Source organism: Rhincodon typus, chromosome 11, assembly GCF_021869965.1.
Source record: "Rhincodon typus isolate 14 chromosome 11, sRhiTyp1.1, whole genome shotgun sequence".
Taxonomy (NCBI): domain Eukaryota; kingdom Metazoa; phylum Chordata; class Chondrichthyes; order Orectolobiformes; family Rhincodontidae; genus Rhincodon; species Rhincodon typus.
Genome location: NC_063342.1, coordinates 25,342,543 through 25,368,439, shown reverse-complemented (window position 1 = coordinate 25,368,439; position 25,897 = coordinate 25,342,543). Strand labels below are relative to the sequence as shown.

Sequence of the window (25,897 nt, the reverse complement as noted above, 5' to 3'; positions counted from 1 at the left end):
ATTTATTTGGCCTAAATACACTCTTTCGGAATTTGCCTTTATGTCCATTTTCAAGGTGAATTTGTTTATCTGAGACAAATAAAATGTTGGCTTAAAAGAATTATTCCTTTCCCAATTTCCAGCTAATCAACATTATGCAAATATGGCATCTTCACAGTGGAATTTAGTCCTTCATAGAATTGTTAAATCGTTAGTGTGGAAACAGGCCCTTTGGCCCAACAAGTCCACACCGACCCTCAGAGCATTCCACCAGACCCAGACCCATCCCCCTACTCTTTCCCTGTAATCTATCTACACATCCCTGAACGCTACGGATAATTTAGCATGGCCAATTCACCTAGCCTGCACATCCTTAGACTGTGGGAGGAAACCGGAGCACCTGACGGAAACCCACGCAGACACGGGGAGAATGTGAAAACTCCACACAGACAGGTGCCTGAAGGTAGAATCGAACCCGGGTCCCTGACGCTGTGAGGCTCTTCAGCCTTCTTATAGAAACAAAAACTTTTGTTTGTTGTCACAAAATGAGTTGCAGTTTTGACTGATTTCTTTCCTTTCCAGTGGGAGGAACACTGAGGCCATTTGTCTCTGTCAGCCATTTTTCAGTTCATATCAGCCATCTCAGTCCAAACCCTACTTGATCTTCACATCCTTGTTGCATGCCGTTTGGTGCATTCAGCCACTGAGTCTATAGGACAGCTACTGGCAGCAACATCTTTGTAACTACTTTTCCTGTCTTCTTCCTATTTCTACTTGCCCTTTCCTTTTGAAGGCACTTATGGTTAACGTAACATTGATAAACCCTCATTATTGATGTTCAGTTAGTTAAATTTTGGCAGCATATTTCTAATTTTTTTTCTGCATGGATCAGTAAAAGGATAAAAAAAATCCAACTACTGACATTTTTAATGGTCCGTTGATTCACCACATTGTTGAAGATACTGTATGGAAATAAATTAGAGTATCGGATGAATTCACCCAATGACAATTGGATCACAACTAGTAAACTTCTTATACCTATTACATTTAAAGGAGAAAGAGAATCCTCAGTAGGATTTCTTCAAGTTTAATTGATAAAGAAACCATAATGAAAATGTTGTTTTGCAGTAAAATGCTGTGATCAGTATTAAGAGGTATCAAGATTTCATTCACTGTTTTTCAGATTTATGGAAGTGATCAATGAGTTTTTGTTTTTGTTACTTGCAAATATTGCAAATATTGCGTTTTTTTTGTATCTCTTTAGAGTCACTGAATGATCCCCATCCTCCTGTGGCAAGTGCAATACATAGTACATCAATTCTTGTAAAATGGGAACGAGCAAACTCATCAGCAGTAGGATATATTCTTCAGTGGAGGTACAGAGAACTAGCTGGGCAATGGATTTACACTGAAGTACGTATTTAGTAATGGGCTACAACAATTCCAATAATTCTGAATGTTTTAAGAGTTTGCAGTAAAATCCAGAATATAAATATAGAAATTTGTTTCAGTATCCACAACCCTCAAAAGCTACTTAACATTGTTGATTGAAGAAAATTCATGTTGACTGAATAGTTGAAGTACAAAATATCTGTTTTGAATTTTGATGACAATTTCCAGATTTGCAATTGAATACTTAAGTTTCAGTTTGCAATAAACATCTTTTAGGACACAGAACTTTCGTTGTCTGTCTTATATCCCTCTGCAACAAATATTTTACGTTGATTCATGTGCATAGAACTTTCCCATTCAGTTAAACTATGGATAGATACTTGCAAGTGATTGCTATTTGATTTTTAATGCATAGAAAGATTGGAAGTACTTTATTTACAATTTGTTCATTGAAGTTGCAAAAGTTATTTTCTTAAAGCTTTCATGACTACATGTTTTAGTTAGTTCAGTTTCACTTTGTACTTTGAAAGACAGATATATTCAAAAGTAAAATTGGATTGAATTAACAGTAAAGAAAATGCAGTTGAACAAGTGCCATCCTTGGAAACTTTGTAAAGCAATTGATCTGTTGTCTATATGACCCACTATTTGCACAGGTTATTGAAGATACAATCTACAACATCACAAAATTGCACCCGTATACAGAGTATGTCTTTCGAGTGATGTGGATAGTAACAGACAGACTGTATAAATACTCACCTGAAAGTCGCTCTTACAGAACCAAACCATATGGCGGTATGTTGTTTTAAAGAAGAATATATCGATAGAAGTAAGATATACCTTTGCACTGTTTTTAAAAATGCAACACTTTCAAAGCATGTGTTTTTGTAAAATGCCTAGAGCATTGTTCAGAACCATGACAAGTCGTGGATTTTTTTTTCAGCAGCAGATACATATATTACATTGGGTGAGCAATCCTATATCTTAGCTTATCTTCGTACTAGTTTTAAAGATATCTATATTTAGACTTATGCTTGGACTGATATAGTTTGCCTATACATGGCTTCTCCCATTTGGTCAAAATTTTCCTCTCTTAGATTTTCACCGAGAACAAGGGCAAGATCATTGCAAATGGAATAGAGTACAGTGAAGTGTGATGTTATTCCCTTTGTCAGGAAAATACCTTAAAAGCAGAATTTGTTTTAGTTATGAGAGACTAGTAATTATTGCTTTCAAACAGCTTTGGAGTCCTTGCGCATAAGTAGAATCATAGAATCCCTACAGTGTGGAAAGAGGCCCTTTTGGTCCATCAAATCTGCACTGACCCTCCGAAGAGCAGCCCACCCAGGCACCCCACTCCATACCCGTAACTCTGTATGGTGTTTTTATGATAGTTAGCCTGCTAACCTGCACATCCCTGGACTGTGGGATGAAACTGGATCAACTGGAGGACACCTATACAGACTCTGGAAGAACATACAAACACCACACTGACAGTCACCCAAGGCTGGAATTGAAGTCAGACTCCTGGCATTGTGAGGTAGCAGTACTAACCACTAAGCCACTGTTCTGCCCCAAACTGAAACTAACAGTAACAGAAACAGAAAGCTAACAGGCATTCTCAGCAAGGAATGGCAGGTTAGTTATTACTGCAAGTAGAATAGAATATAAGTGTAGAGAAGTTATGCTACAGTTTTGGAGGATTACATGTGAGACCAGATTTTGTCTCCTTACTTTAGGATATAATTTGGTGAGAAGCAGTTCAGAGAAGATTCAACAGGTTGATTCCTGGATGAAGGGGTTACCTTATGAGGAAAGACTGAGCACATTGAGCCTATACTCTTTGGAATTTAGGCAAATGAAAGGCGACTGATTGAAATGTATAAAGTCCCGATGGGACTCGAAAGGGTGAATGCTGAGCTGATACTTCCCCTTCTGCAAGACTTTAGGACAAGGGAGCCCATTTTAAAAATGAAGGGTTTCCTACTTTAGATGGAGCTAATAAAATTTTTCTTCTCTCAAAGCCATTAGTGATAGAAGCGAAGAAATGTAATTCCTAAACTGGCCAATCTAGAATTTGAACATCATAGTTTCGGAAGAAGGGGTCAATCTTTGAAGACTGAGATGAGGAGAAATTTCTTCACCAAGTGGGCTGTAAATCTATGGAATTCTGTATCCTGGAGAGCTGTTTTTACTCAGTTGTTGATGAGTGTATGGGTTGATAAGATTTTTAAATACTAAGGAAATTAAGGTTAAGATGATAGAACATCAATCATCATCTTTTTTAAATGGCCAGTTAGGCTTGTGTAGGAACTATGTGGCTTAGCACAGCTCCTATTGCCTACATGATGGTACCTGCATCCTTTCTTGCTGAGCTTTAATGTCAGTGCGCTAGCTCAAGATTGAGTATAAATTGATAATGCTGCATCAGTGAGTTCTAGAATTTGTATGTCAGGTCCATTGCTGAAATAATCATTGCATATCCTAAATCAGAAGTTGATAATATTGGGGAGAAGGAACTTCATAATGGCTCTGTGGAGGTAACTATGAAGAAGTAGTCAAGAATACTGCTTATAAAAGTTCATGGAGTGGTGGTGAGATGAGGATAAAGCTAAGCTGATTTGTAAACAAAGTCATTTCATTTTTGATACCTGAGGAGCAGATGCAAAGGTAGTGTTGTCATAGTTCTACCAGACCACAGGGCTGCTGCCTCGTTAGAGGGAAATGACTGGTTGTCATTTAACCTGAGCGTCACTAGATCTCAGGTGAGGGGCCAGTTAGCTTAGTTGGCTGGATGGCTGCTTTGCAATGCAGATAGATACCAACAGTATGGATTTAGTTCCTGTACTGGCTGAGGTCACCATGAAGTATTCTCCTTCTCAAACTCTCCCCTTGTCTGAGGCCTGGTGACACTCCAGTTAAACCACCAATGGTCATCTATCTCTGAGAAAGTGGGACTGTGGCGACTTTACCTTTACCTTTTATCAAGATGTACTCTGTTCTATTTAACTCAAGAAAATGTGACTTCATTTTTATTGCAACTTGAAAAGCAGTTGTGGGCTGTGGGAAATTATTTACAGTTTTAAACAATCCAGGGTGGGTATTTCCTTTCTTAACATTTTAATTTCAAATTATCCAACTGACAAAGAATATTTTTTTAAAATTCTATATGTTATGTTTTTCTTTTAGTTCCATCATCAGCACCTATAATCATTAAGATTGAAAGTCCCAGTCCTACCTCAGTGGTTGTTGAATGGAAACCACCCATGTTTCTTAATGGACCATTAATTGGTTACCACATTGAGCTCCAGAGTCGTACTGAACGTTTCCTCAGGGATGCAACTAAGGAACAACTATGTTTTTCTATTTATCCTACTAAGCCTGGCACAATGTACAGGTATTTCATGAATAAATATGTGTGTGTGTATGTCTGTAGCAAATGTATGATGTAGCATTTTCAGAACAAGTCTTGTCTTTGGTAATGTAACTTTGAGGTAGTTTTCCACTAAAATACAAAATATAAAATACAAAAGGATGAAAATATTTGGTTTTGCAGAAATTCACTTTCATTGTCTTCTATGAAATTGGAAATATACAAAAGGCATATTCCACAGGGAACTACACATTGCAAAGAAAAAGTTATATTTGAATAATTTTCTCCTTTGCTGTGTCAACCGTATGTTTTGGCTAACTAGAGATTTTTGTGTGACAATATAGGCTGTCCATAGCTGCAAGGAATACTGAAGGAATTGGACCTCTAGCCAGCATGAATGTGAGCACATTGCCTCAACCAGGTAATTAATTTATTAAATGTTTACTGAAAATGATGGTGCCTTTTTGTGTTATAATTGTACTTTCATGTTTGTTTACAGTGTGTATTAGTAACATATGTCTTTTTATTCTTCGTCAAAATCCTTTTCCATCATGGTCCAACTAATGAGATTTCTGATCCAATGCTAGTTTATGCTCTGCCTTCCATACTTGATGGGCGTTGATGTATTATTTTGTTTGTAGTATAAGCAATCGTACGATCTAGTTGGTCCAATTGATCTGTTTACACCTCATTTATTCACGTAATTGCAGTGGAAGAGCTTTAAGTTTGATTGATATGTTGAAATGGGTTGACTGTAGATGGGTAACATGCGTGCTAGCCAACTTGCCAACATATATAGCCCTTCCACCCGATAAATGTAGGACAACACTGGCAACTTTCTGCAGGCACACTATTCCATTTTGCATGTTTCCAGCATTTCCTAAACACGATATTGACCGTTATTATTTCCAGGCACCTTCAATGTAAGTATCCTGGAGTACGAAACTCTCGTCATGCTGTTGCCTTTAGCCAAATGTCATGGACTCTGGTACTGCATTGCTCCATCACTTGCTAGTAAGACAATAAGAAATAGGAACAGAAGTAGGCCATTTGGCCCCTTGAGCCTGCTCAGTCATTCAATACGATCATGACTAACTGATACTCCTCATGTCCACCTTCCTCCCCCTTTCCCCGTAACCCTTGATTCTGCTTCTGAATCTATCTCAGCCTTAAATATCCACAATATCTCTGTCCCCACAGCTCTCTGTGGCAAGGAGTTCTAAATACACTCAATCTACTGAGAGAAGAAATTCCTCCTCATCTCAGTCTTAAACTGGAGCTCCTTTATCCTGACGTTATGCCCTGTGGTCCTTGACCCACCCAAGAGGGGAAGCGCCCTCCCAGCATTTACCTTGTCAAGCCCCTTAAGTTTTGATGAGACTACCTCTCATTCTTCCAGACTCCAATGAGTAAACTGCTAGTAAGACAATCCCTCCATACCGGGGATTATCTTACTATACCTTCTCTGAACTGCCTCCAATAAAATAATATCTTTCCTTAAATAACGGGACCAAACTGCTCACAGTGCTCCAGATGTGGACTCACCAGTACTTTGTACAGTTGAAGTAAGACTTCCCTACTCTTGTATTCCAACCCCTTGAAGTCAGGGCCAACATTCCATTAGCCTTCCTGATTACCTGCTGCACCTATGTGCCAGCTTTGTGTTTCATGCACAATTATCCCCAAGACGCTTTTGTGTTGCAGCTTTCTCCAGTCTTTCTCCATTTAAATAATATTCTGTTCTTTTGGTCGCCCTTCCAAAATAAGCAAATTTACATTTTCCACATTATACTCCATTTGCTGACTTTTTTCCCTACTTAATTAACTTATTAATCTCTCTCTCTAAATTGATTCCCCCTAACCTTTCCACCTATTTTAGTGTCATCCGGAAGTTTGCTACAGTACATTCATTTCCTTCTCCCAAGTCATTAATATATTTTTTAACAGTTGTGGACCCAGCACTGATCCTTGTCGAATTCCACTGGTCACGGGTCACTAACCTGAAAAAGAATCCCTTATCTCCTCTCACTGTTTCCTTCCCATGAGATAATTCTCTATCTGCGCCACACGGTGGCTACATTGACTGGAAAAATCACTCTAATCTTCATTATTTACATCTAGAAGAAGAAACTTGATTTGGATTTTATAGATAGGAGCCAAAATTTAAATGACTTGGTAGTTTGAGAGCTTAATTTCTGGAGATGTGTTTGGCCAGTTGCCAGTCTAGTTATGAATCACTAAAACATGTGCATTTCAGGGGGATTAAAGAAAGAAGATCCATGCTCAATTCATCACGTGTATGTCATCTGTAATGTTGTGAATCATTACTGATAGCAATTGCAGGAGAAATTTGTGACTCAGAACTTAGAACTATTGGACAAAGGGGACTATGTAAGGAAATGCAATGTAAGTGGGGATTGAAATAGTGAAAATTTTGTTATGTTGAAATGAACGAAGAGCATAATTATAATACTGTTCTGCATAAAAATAACTAAAATCAAGTAACTTAATGTTGCAGAACTATCTGAAAGTCTGGTACTTTGGCTGTCGAAACAAAATACCGTATATGAAAGTAAAGCTGGAGATTTGGAGGAGATATTTTGTACCAGAACAGATTGGATTGGTAACAGCATCACTGGTACAGTAAATTCCTCTTTTCCTTGTAGATACAAACAAGCTGTTCACTTTCCTTGGCTAAGTCACTTGCAGTCAGTGAATGTAAGCTATCTAGCTACAAAAAAATCATGACTATATACTGTTAATAACACAGTCTGGAGCTGGAGGAACACAGCAGGCCAGGCAGCATCAGAGGAGCAGAAAAGTTGGCATTTCAGAGAAGGGTCCCGACCCGAAACGTCAACTTTCCTACTTCTCTGATGCTGCCTGGCCTGCTGCGTTCCTCCACTCCACACTGTGATATCTCGGACTCCACCATCTGCAATTCCTGCTGTCTCTCTTGGCTGTATACTGTTATCTTTTTGTTTGCAGTATTAATAAAGTAAAAATAACTTTTTTAGATAATTTAGCAACATGTACCAAAGATGAGATTAAATTTGTTGATGCAGTTAGCTATTGTGAACTGGAACGCACTGCCTAAGAAAGTATTGGAAGTAGAATCAACAGTGAAATTAGATGTATATTTGAGAAAGAAGAAATGAGTAGGGCTTTCGGGATGTTAGACCGATTACTAACTTCATTAAAAGAGGTAACCAAAGGGAAAATCACCAGAGTCCTACCAGACCATAGGGCTGCTCTCACCAGAGCTGACTGGTGGTGGGTTAACCTAAGGGTCACAAGGCCTCAAATGAGAGGAGAAGTTTAAAATGAGAGTCTTTCCTGGCTATCTTAGCTGGTCCTAGAATTGAACCCACACTGTTGGCATCCTTCTGTGCCGCAAACCAGTCATCCAGCCAAATGAGCTAACTGACCCCAGCTACAGTGGATTGAATAACCTTCTTCTGTCTTTGTTTCTGTGAAACCTATATGCAATATTAATGTAATGACTGCATTTTATCAATTTGATATTTTTGTGTACGTATAAACAAGGGATGTCAAGATAAGAACATTTTGCTTCTTTTGGTGCACCAATTGTCAATAGGTTGTCTTCTGAGATTTTGATGAAAGCATGTTATTGGTACAGTTAAAAAAGCTTGGCTCTGGAGTGGTTAATGGTGGTGGGTGACCAATGTAATGGAAATAATTTACATCTTGTTATAAACATCCACTATCTTGAGAAACAGAACAGATTAGCTAATACATTTGAACAGGAAAATTGCACACATCACACTCATGTCATCATGAGTTACAATGGATTCAGTAGATTTTCTTATGGTGTGGAAACTACAGAATTTGGTGATATTTGAATTAGTTTTATTTAATCATTTGAGAACTTGTAAATAAAGTACATCTTAGCTAAGCATGAGGCATGATATTTATCTCCTTGGTATAAGTTTAGTTTTTATAACTTTTTTTTGCATTCACGTTAGTGGTACAATCTCATGCTGCTACTTTTCAGAGCCTGTCAAACCAACTGAAAAACATTCCTTTGTGTTTAGCGTGAGCAATGATCTAATCAAGGTGTTTAAAATCATAAAAGATTCAACAGAGTGGATAGATGGATGAGGTCTTGTGGCATTGTGATAATGTCCCTTCCTTTAGGCTGTAAGTGCTGTGTTCAAGCTGCACACCAGGACTTTTTGGCCATGGGCTTGCAATGTGGTCAAGCAGGTTAGATATCACCCTGTAAATCCCTTTAATGCACATCATGATAGGTGGTAAAAATGTTAAAAATTTCCCAGTCAGCCACCCCTCAAGATGCACACAGTACCTTGTCTATAAGCATGGACCAATCCTCACAAACAAGGATATGAATGAAGACAGACAAATGTAGGGAAGGTTTTTCGTCTAGTTTGGGATTCCAGAACAACATCTTCCAATCTTAAATTAAAGTTCAGCCTTTTGGGACTTTGGTCAAGAGGCTTTTGTGTGGGGGCAAAATGATTGTGAAAATCTGGGACTATTGATTCCAAAAGCCTGGCAACTTTTGGACATGATGTGGAGGTGCCAGTGTTGAACAAGGGTGGACAAAGTCAAAATTCACACAACACCAGGTCATAGTCCAACAGGTTTATTTGAAAACAAGCTTTCAGAGTGGTGCCCCTTAGTCAAGTGAAGTGAGAGGAGAGCTCATAGACACAGAGTTTATAGGTAGAGAGATCAAAGAATCATACAACTGGTGTAAGTGGAGTGAACAAACCTAAAATGGTTGGCTGCATTTTAGAAGTTGCAGGAGCAGGATATGGAGAACTCTGTTAGAAAGGAGATGCAAGTTTCAACTGATTAAGATGCAAATTCTAGATTCTGTTTCAAGTCACTGCCCCGAGATTATTAAACTTTCATCAGTGTCCGCTTAACTTTCCAAACTTCAAACAGGCAGAGTGATAGGAATATACAAAAGGTGACATCTCTGGTCAGATACTGAATTGTAGGTGTGAGGCTTTGTCCAGAACCTGTCTGAGCTTTAAGCAGGAATCGGGCTGGTTTTGTTCCGAAAGCAGGAATTATAAAATACCACACAAATTGTGTGTTGTGTGTTTCTTGAACAAAGTAGAATGTATCTGCAAATAAACAAACATCTTTGGACGAAATGATTCACCCCATAGGTTTATGTGCGTGTGCGCTTGTGCGTGTGTGTGTGTGTGAAAGAGAGAGTGTTTGTGTGCGCACTTGAGAGAGTGCTGTGCGGTGTCCATTCATCCATTGTCATAGCATCTGCATGGTCTGGCCAATAAGCCTTGCCTGCAGCGTATGAGATAAACAGTTACATGAGTATCTGCAGGGTATATGGTGGGTGGTGTTCACATGTGTGATGGTAGTATTCTTGTCAGTGATCTGGCATATCTTGCAGAGGTTGCCATGGCAGGGTTGTGTGCTATTGTGGTTGATGTTGTCCTGAAGGCTGGGTAATTTGTTGGGAAAATGGTCTGTTTAAAGTTTGGCAGTTGTGTGAACGTGAGAAGTGGAGGTGTAGGGAAGATCTTGGCAAGATGCTCATCATCATTGGTGACGTGTTGAAGGCTGCGAAGGACATGGCATAGTTTCTCTGCTCCGGGGAAGTACTGGACAATGAAGGGTACTCTATCGGTTTTATCCGGTGTCTGTCTTCTGAGGAGGTCATTGTGGTTTTTTGCTGTGGCACGTCGGAACGGGCAAGCGATGAGTTGAGCATCATATCCCGTTCTTATGAGGGTGTCCTTCAAAACTTTCAGGTGTCCGTCACATTCCTCCTCATTTGAGCTGATTCTGTGTATGCACAGGGTTTGTCCATAGGGGATGGCTTTTTTAATATGTTTAAGGTGGAAGCTAGAGAAGTGTAGCATTGTGAGGTTATCCGTGGGCTTGTGGTAGAGTGAGGTACTGAGATGTCCATCCTTGATGGAGATGCGTGTGTCCAAGAATGAGACTGGTTCTGAAGAGTAGTCCATGGTAAGTCTGATAGTGGGATGAAACTTGTTGATATTGCTATGTAGTTAATGGTTTGTTGTTTTGGTGATTCATCGCCGTGAGTCCAAAGGAAGAAAATGTCATCAATGTATCTGGTATATAGTGTCCCGGGTCGGAGGTCCTGTGCAGCAAAGAAGTCTTGCTCAAACTTGTGCATGAAAATGTTGGCATATTGGGGTACAAATTTGACCCCCATGGCTGTTCTGTGTGAAGACGTGTTTGAGGATGAGGTGGATGAGTTGTAGGATGTCGTCTCCTTTCTAACAGAGTTCTCCATATCCTGCTTCTGCGATTTCTAGAATGCAGGAATGTACGAATGATTAAAGATTCAACAGGAGGCAGTCAGCCAGCTATTTTAGGTTCGTTCACTCCACTCACACTGGTTGTGTGATTCTTTGATCTCTCTCTGCCTATAAAAGCTGTCTCCTGTCACTGCACTTGATGAAGGGGCTGCAGTCTGAAAGCTTGTGATTTCAAATAAACCTGTTGGACTATAACGTGGTGTTGTATGAATTTTAACTTTTGGACAGTTGAAACTTTCAAGACTAAGATTGATTGATAGATTTGAGGGCACTGTGAGATATGGATTAAAGATAGCTAAATGGATTTGAGGTATAGTTCAGCTGTGATTTGATTAACTGATGAAGCAGTTTCAAGGCCAAATAACTAAACATTCTTTATTTTTGTCCTTCCCATTCGCATGTTCAAATGGACTAGGAATTTCTGGTGACGTGCGTAAGAAAGAGTTATATATTTCTGAGGGGCCACACATTTGGGCACTATCAGTTGGCAGCTCTAACCATTCTCGTCTGATTTATCGGAGTGACAGATTTATCAGTGATCTCTCTGCAGACTGGCTCTACAGCAAGCTTTATTTTGTTGTAGACAAACAGGTAAATAATCTTGATGCATCATAAACAAAGACACTTCCTGAGTAAGATTACAATTTCCAAAATTCTATTTTTTTGCTACTTTACTCAAAAATACATGACTAGATATATAATCCAGAAAGTTCCTCCTCCTCTTGTTAGCTCTTTGACAAATTGAGTTCAAAAATGTCCTCCATTAATTCCTAGAAAGTTCTTCCTTATTTTACTTGTAAAAGCATTATTACTCATGACAGTTTCTGCTAAGTTGAAATTTCCAGTGAATTGTATATGGTCTTGTACAAATAGATTATTTTACCTCACTGCACAGTTTCTAATTTAAAGCTTTCACCTGGCCTGGAGGTAATTGGCACACCTCCAGGATAGTCACACAAAAAAAATCTATTTGTTCTGCACAAAGCAGTTCTATGTCTGCCCTTTGAGTTATTTCTAAGGTGGGTTGACATGCCTGTTTTATGTACGGACCTTCCAAATTGCTGCTATGATGATGCTTGCTAGAATTTTAATGCTTGCGCATAAAGATGCATATAATTTGTTTTACATTGGGTAGTCATTGAAATCTTGAGATTATTTTGTAGTTTTTGCAATCCTATTGTGTATGTTGTATGATGTAAAATTCATCAGTCTTTGTTTCTAGGTATTACGATGTGATGTGAGAAACTGCTCCACCGAAGTTGTCATTTCATTAGCTTCTTCTCCAGTTAAAATAGTAGCAGATCCATTCAGTGGGTGAGTCAGATTGCCTATGAAAATGTGTGATCACAGTTTTGCCAGCTATTTTCACTGGTTTCTTATGAATTCAGCAATCTAAGTGTGGAGTTTTTGTATTGCTGGAGTTTCAAGCCCTTTCTTTATCCTTCAGAATTGAGAGTATTATGCTTCCAGTAGCATTTTAAACTTGTTGTCTGTAGACAACAAATGGCAAAATCGCCATTTATATTATTGATGAATGTGTTGAATATTCTGTATCATGGAGCTATGTGAAGATGGAACACCAGTTTCAGTCTGTAGGAACTATATTTATAAGAGTTTTTATTTTCCTAAATTATCTGCTTTGTTGTTACAGCTACTTGCTTTCAGCAACTTCTACGGTTTTGGTTTTCTTTTCTGAATTCACAGGAAGTTTAACTTGTCAAATACAGTGAGCATCAATAACAAATGAACTTAACATAATCAAACAGAGAAGAACAGAACACCTGTGTATTGGTTAGATTTTTTTCCCTTGTTGGTTAAGATTATTTTTATCTCCTTTGTTTTGTCAAGTGGTGCAAATCATTTCTTCTTTTTTTTTGTTCAATTTCAATAAGCAATTTAAAAAACATGAAGTCACAGTGACAGTTCTTCACCTGCCCCCTTTTAAAAATATTTTTATGGGATAAATGAATTGAGGGTCACTGGTTTGGCCGCAGTTGTTGTCCTTTGACTACTGTCCTTTGAGGAGGCAATAGTCTTGAAATATTGGCGTTCAAATGGTGAAGGAACACTTGGTGCTTTTTAGAAGGGAGTTCCAAGGTTTTGTCCCAGTGATGGTGAAGGGATCGCAATACAATGTTCAGTCAGGATGGTGTGTGGCTTGGAGCAGAATTTCTAGATGGTGGTATTCTCATGTATCTCAGCTCTTGCCCTTCTAAGCATTAAGAGGTCACAGGTTTGCAAAGTGCTGTCAAGGGAGGCTTGGTGTATTTCTGCAGTGCATCTTGTAAATGGTATTCAGTAATGCCTCTGTACACTGGCATTTAAAGGGAGTAGATATTTCGGTTGGTAGGTGGGGTCCTGATTCAAATACAGTGCTTTGTCCTGGATGGTGTTGGGACTCATGAGTGTTGTTGGCATAGCACTGAAGCAGGCAAGTGTGGAATTTGGAAAATTCAGCATTAGTTCCTAAGGTGCCTCCTTTTAAAGGAGAAAAGGGATTTAAAAAGGAAAATGATAAAATTCCAACTTCTGAGTCACTTTATTCATCAGGATCAGCCAGAATTATTAATGCTCTGAAAATCCATGCATAGTATTGCTGCATAAAATATACCATAATTTTTGTGGCATTTGTACTTTCTGCTTAAAACAAATTTCATTTGGGACTTTTTGGAATGGCTTTGTACACTTTTTAATATTATTAATGTTTTATTACTTGTCCTATTCTTATTTCATAGATATTTGTTTATTGGTTTCATGGATAGCCTATACCGCATGGCTTTACCAGGACTGCTGTTGGAAGCTGAGAACAAAAGCATGGAAACTATAGTAGCAAATACATCACGTCTCACTTTCAGTTTGAACCCATATTTTAGAAGACTTATTTACATTAGTGGCAGAGGAGGCACAGTCCATCATATATTTTTGGATGGGACAGAAATGGGCATGAACAGTTTACTGCCTTTTGATACAGCCAGTATTCAACAGGTAGTCTATTCTTGTAATTTATGGGTTTTAACGAATGGAAAGCAGGTCTATATTGCAGAAGAATACGATAAGCAGTTGTACCCTACCGAGGTGAGTGCGGAGTCATGCAACGTGAAGGATGGAAACTTTGACAACTTGTTTTTGTGGGACTTTTCTACTCAGCCTTTGCCAGTACCTCTTCATGAACCCACCCACTTGCAAGTTGTCTTCGGATCCAATTCAGCAGCTTTAACCTGGAGAAAGCCTCTAACTGGGAATGGGCTTGGTATGTTTTTGTTTTGGTATTTGGTCATGTCATGTAGTTATTTCTTGGGTGAAAATAATGCAGTTTTTGTTTGGAAAGATGCCAACTATGAGATAGAGTTGCCTTGTTTCTCAGTGAAGATGGTTGCATAAAGGGGAAGATGTATTTGGAGTGGAGGTGATGGAGGGGGCATAGATAAAGTAATTGCTGATTAATTCTTTAAAACACTTGCAGTTTGCTTATGAGTGTATGAAATTCATTCAATAAGAACTGAAATTGGAGCTGGTATAGCACAAACACTGTGCCAGATTAGAATAGAACCCATATGTTAATTTGCAAGGAAGCTAAAAGTACCGGGAGTTGGGGGTGGAGAGGCTATGGTCAATTTCAGAGAACTGCTGGAGTGAAAGCTAAGGATCATGTTTCAAGGGGTTTAAGTGCATTCCAGAGGACTTGCCGTCTCCAAAAACAGTATGGAGGAATCCAAGGGCTGCTGAGTGCTCAGGTGGGCCAGTTTGTATGCTGGGTCATTGTCTCAGTCATATAACAGAAATTTAGGCACTCTAGTTTTCATCCCTCAGCCCCACCTCACCCATATCATCTATGCCAACTCATGCTGTGCCATGATGGCCAGTTCTTACCCTCAATGCCGTTCAGCCCCATGGTCCCTTTGTGGGCCAACTTGTGTCAACAAATGATTCCCCCATATCCCAATGGCCCCCGTAGCATGTATGCTAGCTTTGTGCCAATTCATGCCCTTCCAATCGCAATCCTTTGCTCTTAGAACCTCCGTACCAAGTTGCCCAAAATCCACCATGAACCATGCTGACATGATGTGAAATTAAGTTCTAAGTATCTCTTTCAGATTTCACTATGTAAATGCTTTCATAGATAAAAGTCCATTCAATACATTTAAATATTTTCATGTCCTTTTAGAAAAACAAGTATTCATAGCCCCACATCCAAGAAAGCTACTCCTTTAAGTCCTTGGAGTTGTTACTCAAATCCATTGATCTTGGTAGGCTCAAGAAAGGTCTTGAAAGTAGTCAAGCAATAATAATACAGTAATGATAACTTTTTAGGGCAATGAAAACCAAGCAGTTACTGAAACTGCAAACTATGATTTTCTTTTCAGCTCAGAAACACAACAGGAGATTTAAATAATTTGACCGTTCCATTGACCTTTTCTGCCTTTTATAAAAAAACCCACCTATTCTTAAGTTGTAAATCTTAGACTCTGGGAAATGGACAATGCTGCAGTGAAAATGAGACCTTTTTTGAACTCTACATTAAGTTCAGATGAGCCTGCTGGATTTATTTCCTCCATGTGTGAATCCCATCTTAATCTTTTGCCTGTACTAACAAAAATAAGACCTGTTAGAAATGGGGGCAGCAATTCTGGCTCCTAAGGCCTGACACCATTTTGGATTAAATACTGAGTCTCCACAACTACTAAATTCTGGGCTTTATTTCTTCCTTCTATCCAATGTTTTGCCAATTGCCAAGGAAGAAATGCTATGTTCAAGCATCAGATTATCTCCAAAGCTGGCAAACTTCTTATCCAGCATCACAACGTGGAAAAAAATGTTGGCTCAAATCAAACTGCCAATGAATGTGTAAAATATTTCTATTTTGAGATCTGTGTGCAGCTAGAGTTTCAGACACGCGAGAGAAATGTGATTGCATTGAAAGTTATATCAATGTGAAAATATTTGAATCCTTCTCTCGATTGAGTTTTATTTGTTCTTAATATTGTGTTTCTGTTCAAGGACCTAATGCGTGGCAGCAGTGGTCTTATGACCTGATAATTATAAATGGTAACATAAGCAACTATAAAGAAGGAATCGGTTCAACAAATATCACCTTGTATGGCTTGAGCAGTACTACACTGTATACTTTCAAGATACGTGCATCTTCTCCAGGTGGCAAAGGTCCCTGGTCTTCAATATTTCAAGGAACAACACTTAAAGAAGGTAGAAATAATATTTATAAACTTCTAAATGTATGCCAATGAATTTTTTAGCATTTTTATTCAAGTGACAAAAGATATTAGTCATGAGCCATGTTGTGCAGATATAAAGATTAAAAAGGATTTTGGCCAAATAATGCATTTAGAATCATAAAATGCCTGCAATGCAGAAAGAGGATATTCGGCCCATCAAGTTTGCACAGACCCTCCAAAGAGCATCCCACCCAGACCCAGCCCCCTACCCTATCATTTGCCGTAGTAATCCACTCTCAGCCTGCACATCATCGGGTAATTTAACATGGCCAATGTACCTAACCTGCACATCTTTGGACTGTGTGAGGAAACCAGAATACTTGACAAAAATCCATGCAGACACAGGTAGAATGTGCAAGCTCCACACAGACAAGGCTGGAATCAAACCTGGGACCCTGGTGCTATGAGGCAGCAATGCTGACCATTGAGCCATTGTGCCATATTTAGTGGAGTATTATAGTAGAAACCTCTAGAGAGAGAGTGGGCCATAGTTATTTTCTGTTGGAGTAATTTTTTAAGTTTCTCCTCTTCATAGTTAAGTATGTTACTTGACTTTGGACTAGATACATATTTGCAAGATGCTGATTTTGTGTTTTTAAGGCTTTTGTTTGCACATCAGCCAAACTGCTGCTTAAACATTTCAGCCTTTTGCTGAAGTTAAGCTTGTGAAGTGTAAATTGGATCTGATACCTGAATCGACTTTGTTCTGGTTTCTGTTAATGCAGCATACACAGCCTTTTTGGGGAATCAGTTCTCATGCTGATTCAGTTTAATCAACTGATAACTACTCAGGGCTTTTCACTTTCTGATTCACTGTGAGAACTGCCAGGGAACTTTAACTCCATAGCTTGTGTATGATATCACTGACATGGTCTCCAACCAGTCTTCAGATCCTGGCAATTTTTCTATCTCAAGATGCATTATTTTCTCAATTATTCTTTTATTTTTCCATATTTAATTCACTACTTTTCCCTGCTTGACTTATTATTAGGTTCCCTTTTACAATTGGTACTTGACCTCTTCCTCTGTGAAAAGTGTCACTCTGTACTCATTGCCTTATTATTCATTATATATTTTAAAAGTTTTTTGTGCCTGCCTTGGTTCCATGATAACACTGACATCTGAGTCATGAGGTCATGCATTCAAACCAAGGGTTGGGGGTGTGAAGGGGTTAGTTATGACTTTGGGCAATCATGTGCTCACCCTGGGCCAGCACATCCCATGTGTTAAAGTCCCAATTTCCAATCCTCCATCTGCACCTTTCTAATAGGTATAGCTGCTTCTCCTTGTCTGATTCTTCTTTCAATCCCATCTAATCAAACAATACCACCCATGATAAGAATAAAGAAAAGGCAAATAAAGTACCTGAGGAGCAATTGGGTATTTGGGGACTATTTTTTGACCCAAAACACACTGACATTCAAATCTCCTGGTCCAGTTACCTTAAGCAGAATGTTTCTTTAAATGACATGATGAAGGGTCTAGGCCCGAAACGTCAGCCTTTCTGCTCCTATGATGCTGCTTGGCCTGCTGTGTTCATCCAGCTCTGCACCTTGTTGTCTCGGATTCTCCAGCATCTGCAGTTCCTACTATCTGTTTCTTTAAATGTTGGTTTTGGAGACGTGTTCTGGTAAGTTGTGCTGGCTGGGACCAGATTTTGCATTAAAAATATTTTGAGGACATATTTGTGTCACTGATCCTGATTGCGTGGTTTGAGTCCCCTTGTCTATGTCTCAAAAATTCCTTAGTTTACAAACTACATGGTTAAAATAGTGAAATTCAGGAATGGAATGGTTTGTCTCCTGCAATGATTTTGCCTGGGTCATTCTGGCTAAGTGAGCAGAGTTCAAATTCCAGTGTTAATCTTATGTTGGTAGAATATCTTAATATTAAATCTCCCACAGATGGGAATATCTGGATATCTTAACCCGTGTTGCTTGCTATTTCTGTAAACACAAAATTAATCTTTGCAATTTAGTAACTTTGGCGGTATGTGTATTACATTTGATTCATTTTGCTGTCTTGTTTTCCTGAAGGTGTTATTCCCTATGTTCTAGCAGGAAATGAAGTGGGGGTCTGGAAAGTTTTCTTGGATAAATTTACAAATGAAAATATACTTCCAAGTGTGAAAAATGCAATAGGTACAGTACAGGAATTGTATCACAAATTTCATCTATACATCTCTACGTACAAAAATATTTTTATTTCAGACTTTGTAAACTTCTTGATGTTCGAAATACACATATTTAATTTTAAGGTGTTTTTAGAAGAAGTTAAGCTGGAACAATTTCAGTGATCATTTTAACATGATGAACATCTTTAAAGCATTTACTGCTGCATTTATTCAAATGATTGAACAATAGATTTGAATTTCTTTTGTTCAGTTTAAGACTATCCACCTTTTACATGAAGACATGAATACAATTAGGATGATTGGAATGTGCTACATTTCTGAATTTCAAAAATGTTATATAGGGAAGTTTTGTGTTCTAAATGATTTTTTTAAACCAAATGGATTTTCACATTTAAAATGACTGCAGGCATTTGGAGAAGTCGTGCATTAAAATTAGATATTGATACCAAAGGCTGGATTTTCACCTATTCTGGTTCACTTGGGAGTCCTGTAAAATGGGTGGGAACCTCATTCTGGGATTCTCAACTATATTCCTGGGATTTATGATGTTCGCCGATTTTTAAATTGCATGTTGGCGAGCCCATATCTGGCATTTCTGACCCGGCCAGTGGAGTACGTATGGTCTATTCCTCTGCAGTTTTCACGGGGACTATGACAGACCTTAAAGAGACAGATCTTGCATTTTATAGTTCTATCCATATTGTATGATTTGTCAATATAGTCCTAATTTATAACTGTCATTCAGCTAATATGAATGTCTTTCCTTTTCTAAATATAGATTTAGACTGGCTGAATAGTTCCCTCTACTGGACAAATTCTACTGGTTTTGCTCATGTTACATCCTTATTTGATAGTGACAGTGAGACAGATGTGATACAAGGCTTGCAGAACGTGGGAGCATTAGCTTTGGACTGGATAACTAATACCCTGTACTGGGCTGACAGTGAGAAAAATAAGGTACATATCATAACAATTGTATTTTTCAAACAAGTTTTAAAATATTAGAAGATAGTCCTTTTATTCAATAATATTGCAACCAGCTTTAATACCCAGACTCATACTGGGCAAGAAAATTGCAAGTTGAATATCTTACCTTAAATTATTACAGGAAATGCTTGAGAATTCACCAGGTCTATCATCATCTGAGAAGAGAGAAACAGAGTTAATGCTTGAAGTTCAATATAATTCTACTTCAGAACTCTATTCAGGAACTCCTATTGAGTATTTTAACTTGCTTTGTCCTTCAGCAAAATAAACAATTGTTAGTCAATAGCTGGAGGGGGAATGAATCCAGGGCATGAAGGACAACACCTGGAGCAGCATTCCTGCAGCACTTCATCCCATGAAGGAAATTATCAACAGAATCTCATTTTGTTATTGTGTTACAGTGCATTAGCATATCGTTTGGGCATCTTCATCTTCCTGGTGGATCCTGATTCTCTTCAGCGTTGCAGAAAGCTGCTGTTACTTTCCTAGTAGACCCCCAAGTGTTGGTGCAGGATAGTCAGCAACCCATGAAGGAAGGAAGAAGGTGGGTAGGTGGAGACAGAACCTGGGAGAGAGAGGAAGGCAGTTAGGCAGACACAAGGATGGATAATAGTAAGCAAGTGAAGGAGAAAAGTTGAAAATAAGGACTATGTGTTGATGAAAGCCTATGCTGCAAGCAGGGCCTTACAGGGTGTGGGGGTGGGGTAGATGAAGGACATGGAACAAGGTGCACAGTGAAAGTTGGAAGAACTGTGTCTCAAGTATTTTTGCTTGGGGAAACTACAGGCTTTAGGATTCAGTGTCGAATTCAATAATTTTCTGATCTGAGCAGCCCATTGCACGTCCTCTAGCCATCCCCACACTGCAAGTCCTGACACAACAATGACTGCTTTCAGCTCAGCCAAAACAATTTCACCTACTTATGATCCCATTATTAGCTTTTCACCTTCCCTGGCTCGCTATCAGCCATCCCTTTCTCTGCCCAACTATCTGTCTTTATCTCTGGGTTCTGTCTCGACCTATTCCCCCACCTCTGTCCTGTACATCTGTACAAATTTTAATTCAAATCATCCACCTGCAGGGCCATTTTTTTTGTGTGTGACTCTCCGCCTCCAATTTCATCTTGACACCCTCTGTCAATTATCCCCTATTGCTTCCCCAATCCTCTTTCATCTAGCAATGACTGTCTCTGGATCTCCATCATTTTCCTCTTCTATCTAGTAATTCATCCTCATGGGAACCTCCAACTGACACTCATCAACATGTCACAATTGAACTGCTGTTGGACTCAACCTGATGATGAGGAACAAAGACATTGACTGCAACCTAATTTATTTTCCCTGCCCACCTCACTTTCTGGTCTTACAGGCTCCATTAAAATCCCCCACCTCGTAAATGTAGGTCATACAATGGGCTGGATACTACATACCCTTGCTAGGTATGTTTGCGTTGGGTGGGCAGGGAAGATGTGAGAAAGGGTAGGTGACCAGCCAACCAGCTTCCCATTTATCCCCATTATATAAAGGGTGGGAAAGCATCAAAATTGGCAGCTCGCCCAGCATATATAAATAAATAATCAACGTGAATATTGCTGTGTCCACGCCACAGTACAGTTGATGTTGGCAGGCATACAGGAATGGGCAGCCTGTTTTCTTTTACAAAAGGAAGGTGCCATTTGCGTATTAAGGGCAGCTCTCCCTCCACCCTCAACCTGCCTACTTCCTTCCTCCTTGTGTGGATGATAAAATCTAGCCCTCTGTACCCATTTAAGATTGTAAAACCTTCCCTACCCAGTGCTGCATCCTTGCCTCAATCCCGGATCCATTGGGACCTTCATCCTGGGACTGGTTGCCAGAACAGCACCGTCTGCTACCAAGCACTGGAGCTACTGGAATTGACAGCCAGTCGGGTTGACCAGACCTTCTGCCACTAAGGGGTAGAAGTGCATCTGTCCACTAAATACGGTCTTCCCAAAGCACATTTTGGCTGTGAGGCAGGCTTGTTTTGATTCTGGGCCCAGGTCAGCAGCCAGTGAAAACAATGTCTTGCTAGAATTGGACGATTTCACGATATACCTGATAATAAGTTATGGTCAAGAAGTTATCTACATTTGCCCATTACAATTTTACATTGCTGTACATCAGTCAAATTTATTAACGAACATACTTACATTTTAATTTTATGTTCTTTTTAATAACGTTTATCCCTTTCCAAAAACCTTATTTTGTTCTTCTTCGTGGATTTACATCAGTTGAAGTGCTCATGGTACACAATCAAAACTTGGAACCTAAGCCCCATTTTGAAAATTGTGCAACGTATGAGTCAAATATACAATAGATATTTTGTTGTATTTGACTGTTATTGACTCCACAACCGTTAACTGAGTGCCATACTACCCTTAGTTGAAGGGCACACTGCTAAACATTCCTAAAGTGAAATACATAAAAGAAATTAACCAAGTATCCTCAGTGATAATGAGCATATTTTAAATTTGCGAATAAAAAAATGAGCTCACTGCAATTTTACCTCAGATAAAATAGCTACAAGATGCTTGTACGTTGAAACCATAAATTAGAAAAAAATGTTCTCTTGCTGAAAAGAACATTCAGAATTTGAATAGTAATTGCAATAATGTCAGCACTTAAGTGACAATTATAGCACAAAGCAAAATGCCTTTTTGTAAATTGCCATTATTAAAACTTTAAAGCACAAGTATTAGATCATTTGCCTAATTCACGTAATTGCATCCCTACCCACTTGCCCCAGGGGAATTTTATTTTAATTCTAATTTACATATTTAAAGCCTCATTACTTGGGTCAATTTTTAAGTAAATTTTCAAGTGGTGTCTAAGATTTATCAGCAAGTGTAAAAGTAATGTATAAAAATAAATCATTCTATTATGTTTTAATTATGATCCATTTATGTGGTTTCATTGTGGTTTCACATGTGTATTTCTCTGATATGATCTGGAAGCTGTGCTGTTTTCAATCATTTCAGCGTATCTGATATAAAACTCGTAAGTTACAAGGATTTCATTTTCATTATTCTGTTTACTGAATTTAACAGTTTCTGGCACAAATTTAGGGCTGTTGATCTACAAACTTGGATATTATTCAGGCGAGGTTTCACAATTTTTTCACATAAAAAAATATGAAGCACAATAGTTTGGCAAATAATAACTGGGATATATAAGCATAAAAATGAGGAAAGTATGTTAAAAATCAGATCCCTATCTGAGAACCTAACTGAAGCAAGAGGAAAGCTTCCATTACTTTTTAACACCTGTAGGCAAAGTGAATTTCAAATTGCAGCTTCTAGTTTTGTACAAATATGTTCAATCATCTCCCTCAAGGATGGAGTTAAAAGTAAGCTTCCCAGCTGATTAAATCAACAAAACTGAATGAAATCAGTTTTGAAATTATTTTGAAGTCGTCACTGTCAGAAATATCATATAATTAAATCAACAACTCAGATGTACAATTGACTGTGATGCGTATGATGAACAAAAATTACACTAGGTAAGTTGGTAGATGGGTTCCTGACAGCCGCTCTGTCAATTGTCAAACAAAGTAAGCAAATCAACATCTTTTATTGTTTTACTTCTCTGGGATACCACATGAAAAATGGGGTTCAGTTTTGATGAAATGGAATTTATGCACAACGGAAGATGGAAGGGGGCAGTATTAGATTATTAAGAGGTTGACCATTCCGGTTAAAATGAGGAGAAATTTGTTTGTAAGTTTTTCGATATTTTATACCAGTGGACCGTGGATACTCACTCACTGAATACATTCAAAAATATGATGGATGGATTTTTGGACACTTTGGGAGTCTGGGGTTAAGGGGTGCGTTGTGTATTTGTGTAATTATGGTGGGCTGTCACGTTGAGTCCAATCACGTGCTGTAATAATGGCAACATCAGCTATTTTGGGCAGAAAACAGTTTAGTCTAATCTTGCTGCCTGTGGAGTGAACATCTCCTTAATAAAGCTTCTACTGTTTAACATTTCAGCCCCTGCTCCTTCTTGCAAAGTAACAATGTGGATGGTGGAGAAAATGGTGTTGAGCTAGAAGATCAGGTCACATTAAATGATGCAGCCTTGAGGGGCTGAATAATCTATTGTTCCTCCTATTTTTATGCTGTGATGGATGTAAGTTTCAGCAGCACATGGTCTAATGCAGGGTCAAAGCCAGATGATGATATGGAGACGGAAGTAGATCATTTTTGTGATGGAGCATTTGAAAATTGATTAGGTTCCTTTATCGGCATGTGCCAGTCCAACTAATTTTCCTTTATTTACTTTTGCCTATGAAATTCTGGGTATTTTAGTAACAATCAAGCTTGAGTTATTTATTTCATTAGTTCTTACCCAGGCTTGGACTTGGATGAGCAATCTGACCATCCTTATAGGAAAGGTGAGCTGGGAAGTTTGAAAATGGATCTGCAGTTTGCAAGGACTAAAGAGTTGTGGATGGATATTTTGAGGAGGTTGATGGCATTTTTGAAAAGGAGAGAATAGTGACTGAAGTGTTAAGTAATTTGCAATGTTAGCTAGAATGGGAATCACATGGGAAGATTGTGTGTCTTGCAGTTCAGTGGGAATATATTCATAAGAGAATGGCGGGTCTTAGGGACAAGAGAGCATCAGGGAGGCAGGAGAGGTTAAGAGGTGAGACTAGAGTGAGTCTGGATTTGTTTAGTTTTATATTTGAAGAGAATAACATTCATTTGCAAATGCTTATTTGGCAGTATGATCTTTTTCTAATTATAAGTCAGAATGTCAGTGCTGTATTTCATTGGCCGATCATTTCCGTTGTGTTGTTAATGCAATCATGTTATTTATGTGATTTATCAATGTCTAGATATTCCGTATGCCTTTGAATTCAGAGGTAATTACAAAGGTCATGGATGTTGCAGGAAAAATTCAAGATCTCCAGCTAGATCCACTTCAGGGCTACATGTACTGGACAACAGCACAGAGTGTGGAATATGCTCGGATAAATGGTGACCATCCGGGCCTGCTTGAGAAACTGCCTAATTTCTCTGGTAAACAGGTGAAACTGGAGTCCAGATTGTATTTGCAGTGTTTAGCCCCAACATGAAGGTTTGTGCGTAAATTTTGTTTCTAAATGTGTTGCTTTTAGATTTCAGGACTGACTCTGGACTTTGATCTTGGAGCACTGTATTGGCTTACACAGGATAATATCAGGCTTGAAATAAATCAGGTGGACCTTATCTGGAAAGGGTAGGTAAATAAACGGAAACCAATATAAAAGCATAGGGATTAAGAGCACGAGTAAGCCTTTTGGCTCTTTAAACCTGCTCTTTCATTCCATTAGACCATGCTTGATTTGGTTGTGTTCTCAATGTCGACTTTCCTGTTGCCCTCATTGCCATTTACTCTCTTGTCTATGAGTACTGTGTCTAACTTAACCTCGAATATATTCAATGACCTAGTTCCCACTACTCTCTGAAGAAGAGGATTCCACAGACAAATGACCATCTGACAGGAGAAAATATTCTGCTCATTTCTGTCTTAAAAGGGAAACCTCTTCTTTCTAAACAGTATTCTTTGTTATAGTCTTCCCCATGACAACATTTAATGTTTGCATTTCCATAGTAAAACCCAAAGGTTGGCAAGTTGCAGTCCGGTCATTTCCCATTTAAAATTGCTTCCTCCTCCCGTTCTACCCACTTGCATGATTTCAGAAATTAAGTTTTGAAGGTGTTTAAATATATTGAATAATGCCAAGAAATCAGTATAGTTGTGAAGGGAAGTGAGAAATTCATAATGGAGGTGCCACTTTTTAATAGCTGTGAAAATCGGTTACTTGCAATAAATTCTAATTTTGGATTTTGAACAAAAGACATGAACATCACTAATCTCAATGTATTCTTCACCCACATGAATGTAAATATTAACTAAATTCAGACAATCGAATCTTAAGAGTGGCATTTTGCATTTATTTTGCATTAATAACATTATTCCATTTTCAGCATGCTAAAGAATACATTATAATTTTTCATTGAAATTTATTCTATGAACACACTGCTCTCTTTTCTCCTGGCATAGGAACAAAGGCAAAGTTAAAAAGATTTTATCTTCTGATTCTTTGAAAACCTCTCAACATGTGCTTCAATACTACTTTGGCAAATTGGTTTGGATTAATGAAGAAGGTGATTTGCAAATTGTCGAAATGGGAAGAAAACAAACTGTTCACCTTTCTAGTGGCATGCCCTTTATAACATTTGCTGTTGTACATCAGAAACCACTACCAGGTTAGTTGCAATACATATTTGATAAATTGTGCTGTGAAGTGTGCATATGCACACACCTTAACAAAAGTTACTTGAGCGCCATGTTAAAATAAATGACTTATTTTCCATTATTAGCAAAGCTCCTGAAGGGACATGAAAATATTAAATAGAGATAACGAGGTGTAGAGCTGGATGAACACAGCAGGCCAAGCAGCATCAGAGGAGCAGGAAAGCTGA

General features: G+C 38.5%; 1 protein-coding gene across 1 annotated transcript in view; it reads left to right on the top strand.

Moving 5' to 3' along the window:
• LOC109920694 (proto-oncogene tyrosine-protein kinase ROS) overlaps nucleotides 1-25,897 on the top strand; it is a 96,930-nt gene that overhangs the window by 40,040 nt on the left and 30,993 nt on the right. The window contains exons 6-19 of the mRNA XM_048603063.1: nucleotides 1,244-1,392; nucleotides 2,028-2,166; nucleotides 4,561-4,768; nucleotides 5,089-5,165; nucleotides 7,263-7,382; nucleotides 11,465-11,640; nucleotides 12,272-12,363; nucleotides 13,785-14,299; nucleotides 16,048-16,251; nucleotides 18,317-18,421; nucleotides 19,193-19,371; nucleotides 24,265-24,456; nucleotides 24,547-24,647; nucleotides 25,476-25,681. Coding sequence (XP_048459020.1) covers nucleotides 2,094-2,166; nucleotides 4,561-4,768; nucleotides 5,089-5,165; nucleotides 7,263-7,382; nucleotides 11,465-11,640; nucleotides 12,272-12,363; nucleotides 13,785-14,299; nucleotides 16,048-16,251; nucleotides 18,317-18,421; nucleotides 19,193-19,371; nucleotides 24,265-24,456; nucleotides 24,547-24,647; nucleotides 25,476-25,681 — 2,248 coding nt within the window. The 5' untranslated portion in view covers nucleotides 1,244-1,392; nucleotides 2,028-2,093. The remainder of the gene's footprint in view (nucleotides 1-1,243; nucleotides 1,393-2,027; nucleotides 2,167-4,560; nucleotides 4,769-5,088; nucleotides 5,166-7,262; nucleotides 7,383-11,464; nucleotides 11,641-12,271; nucleotides 12,364-13,784; nucleotides 14,300-16,047; nucleotides 16,252-18,316; nucleotides 18,422-19,192; nucleotides 19,372-24,264; nucleotides 24,457-24,546; nucleotides 24,648-25,475; nucleotides 25,682-25,897) is intronic.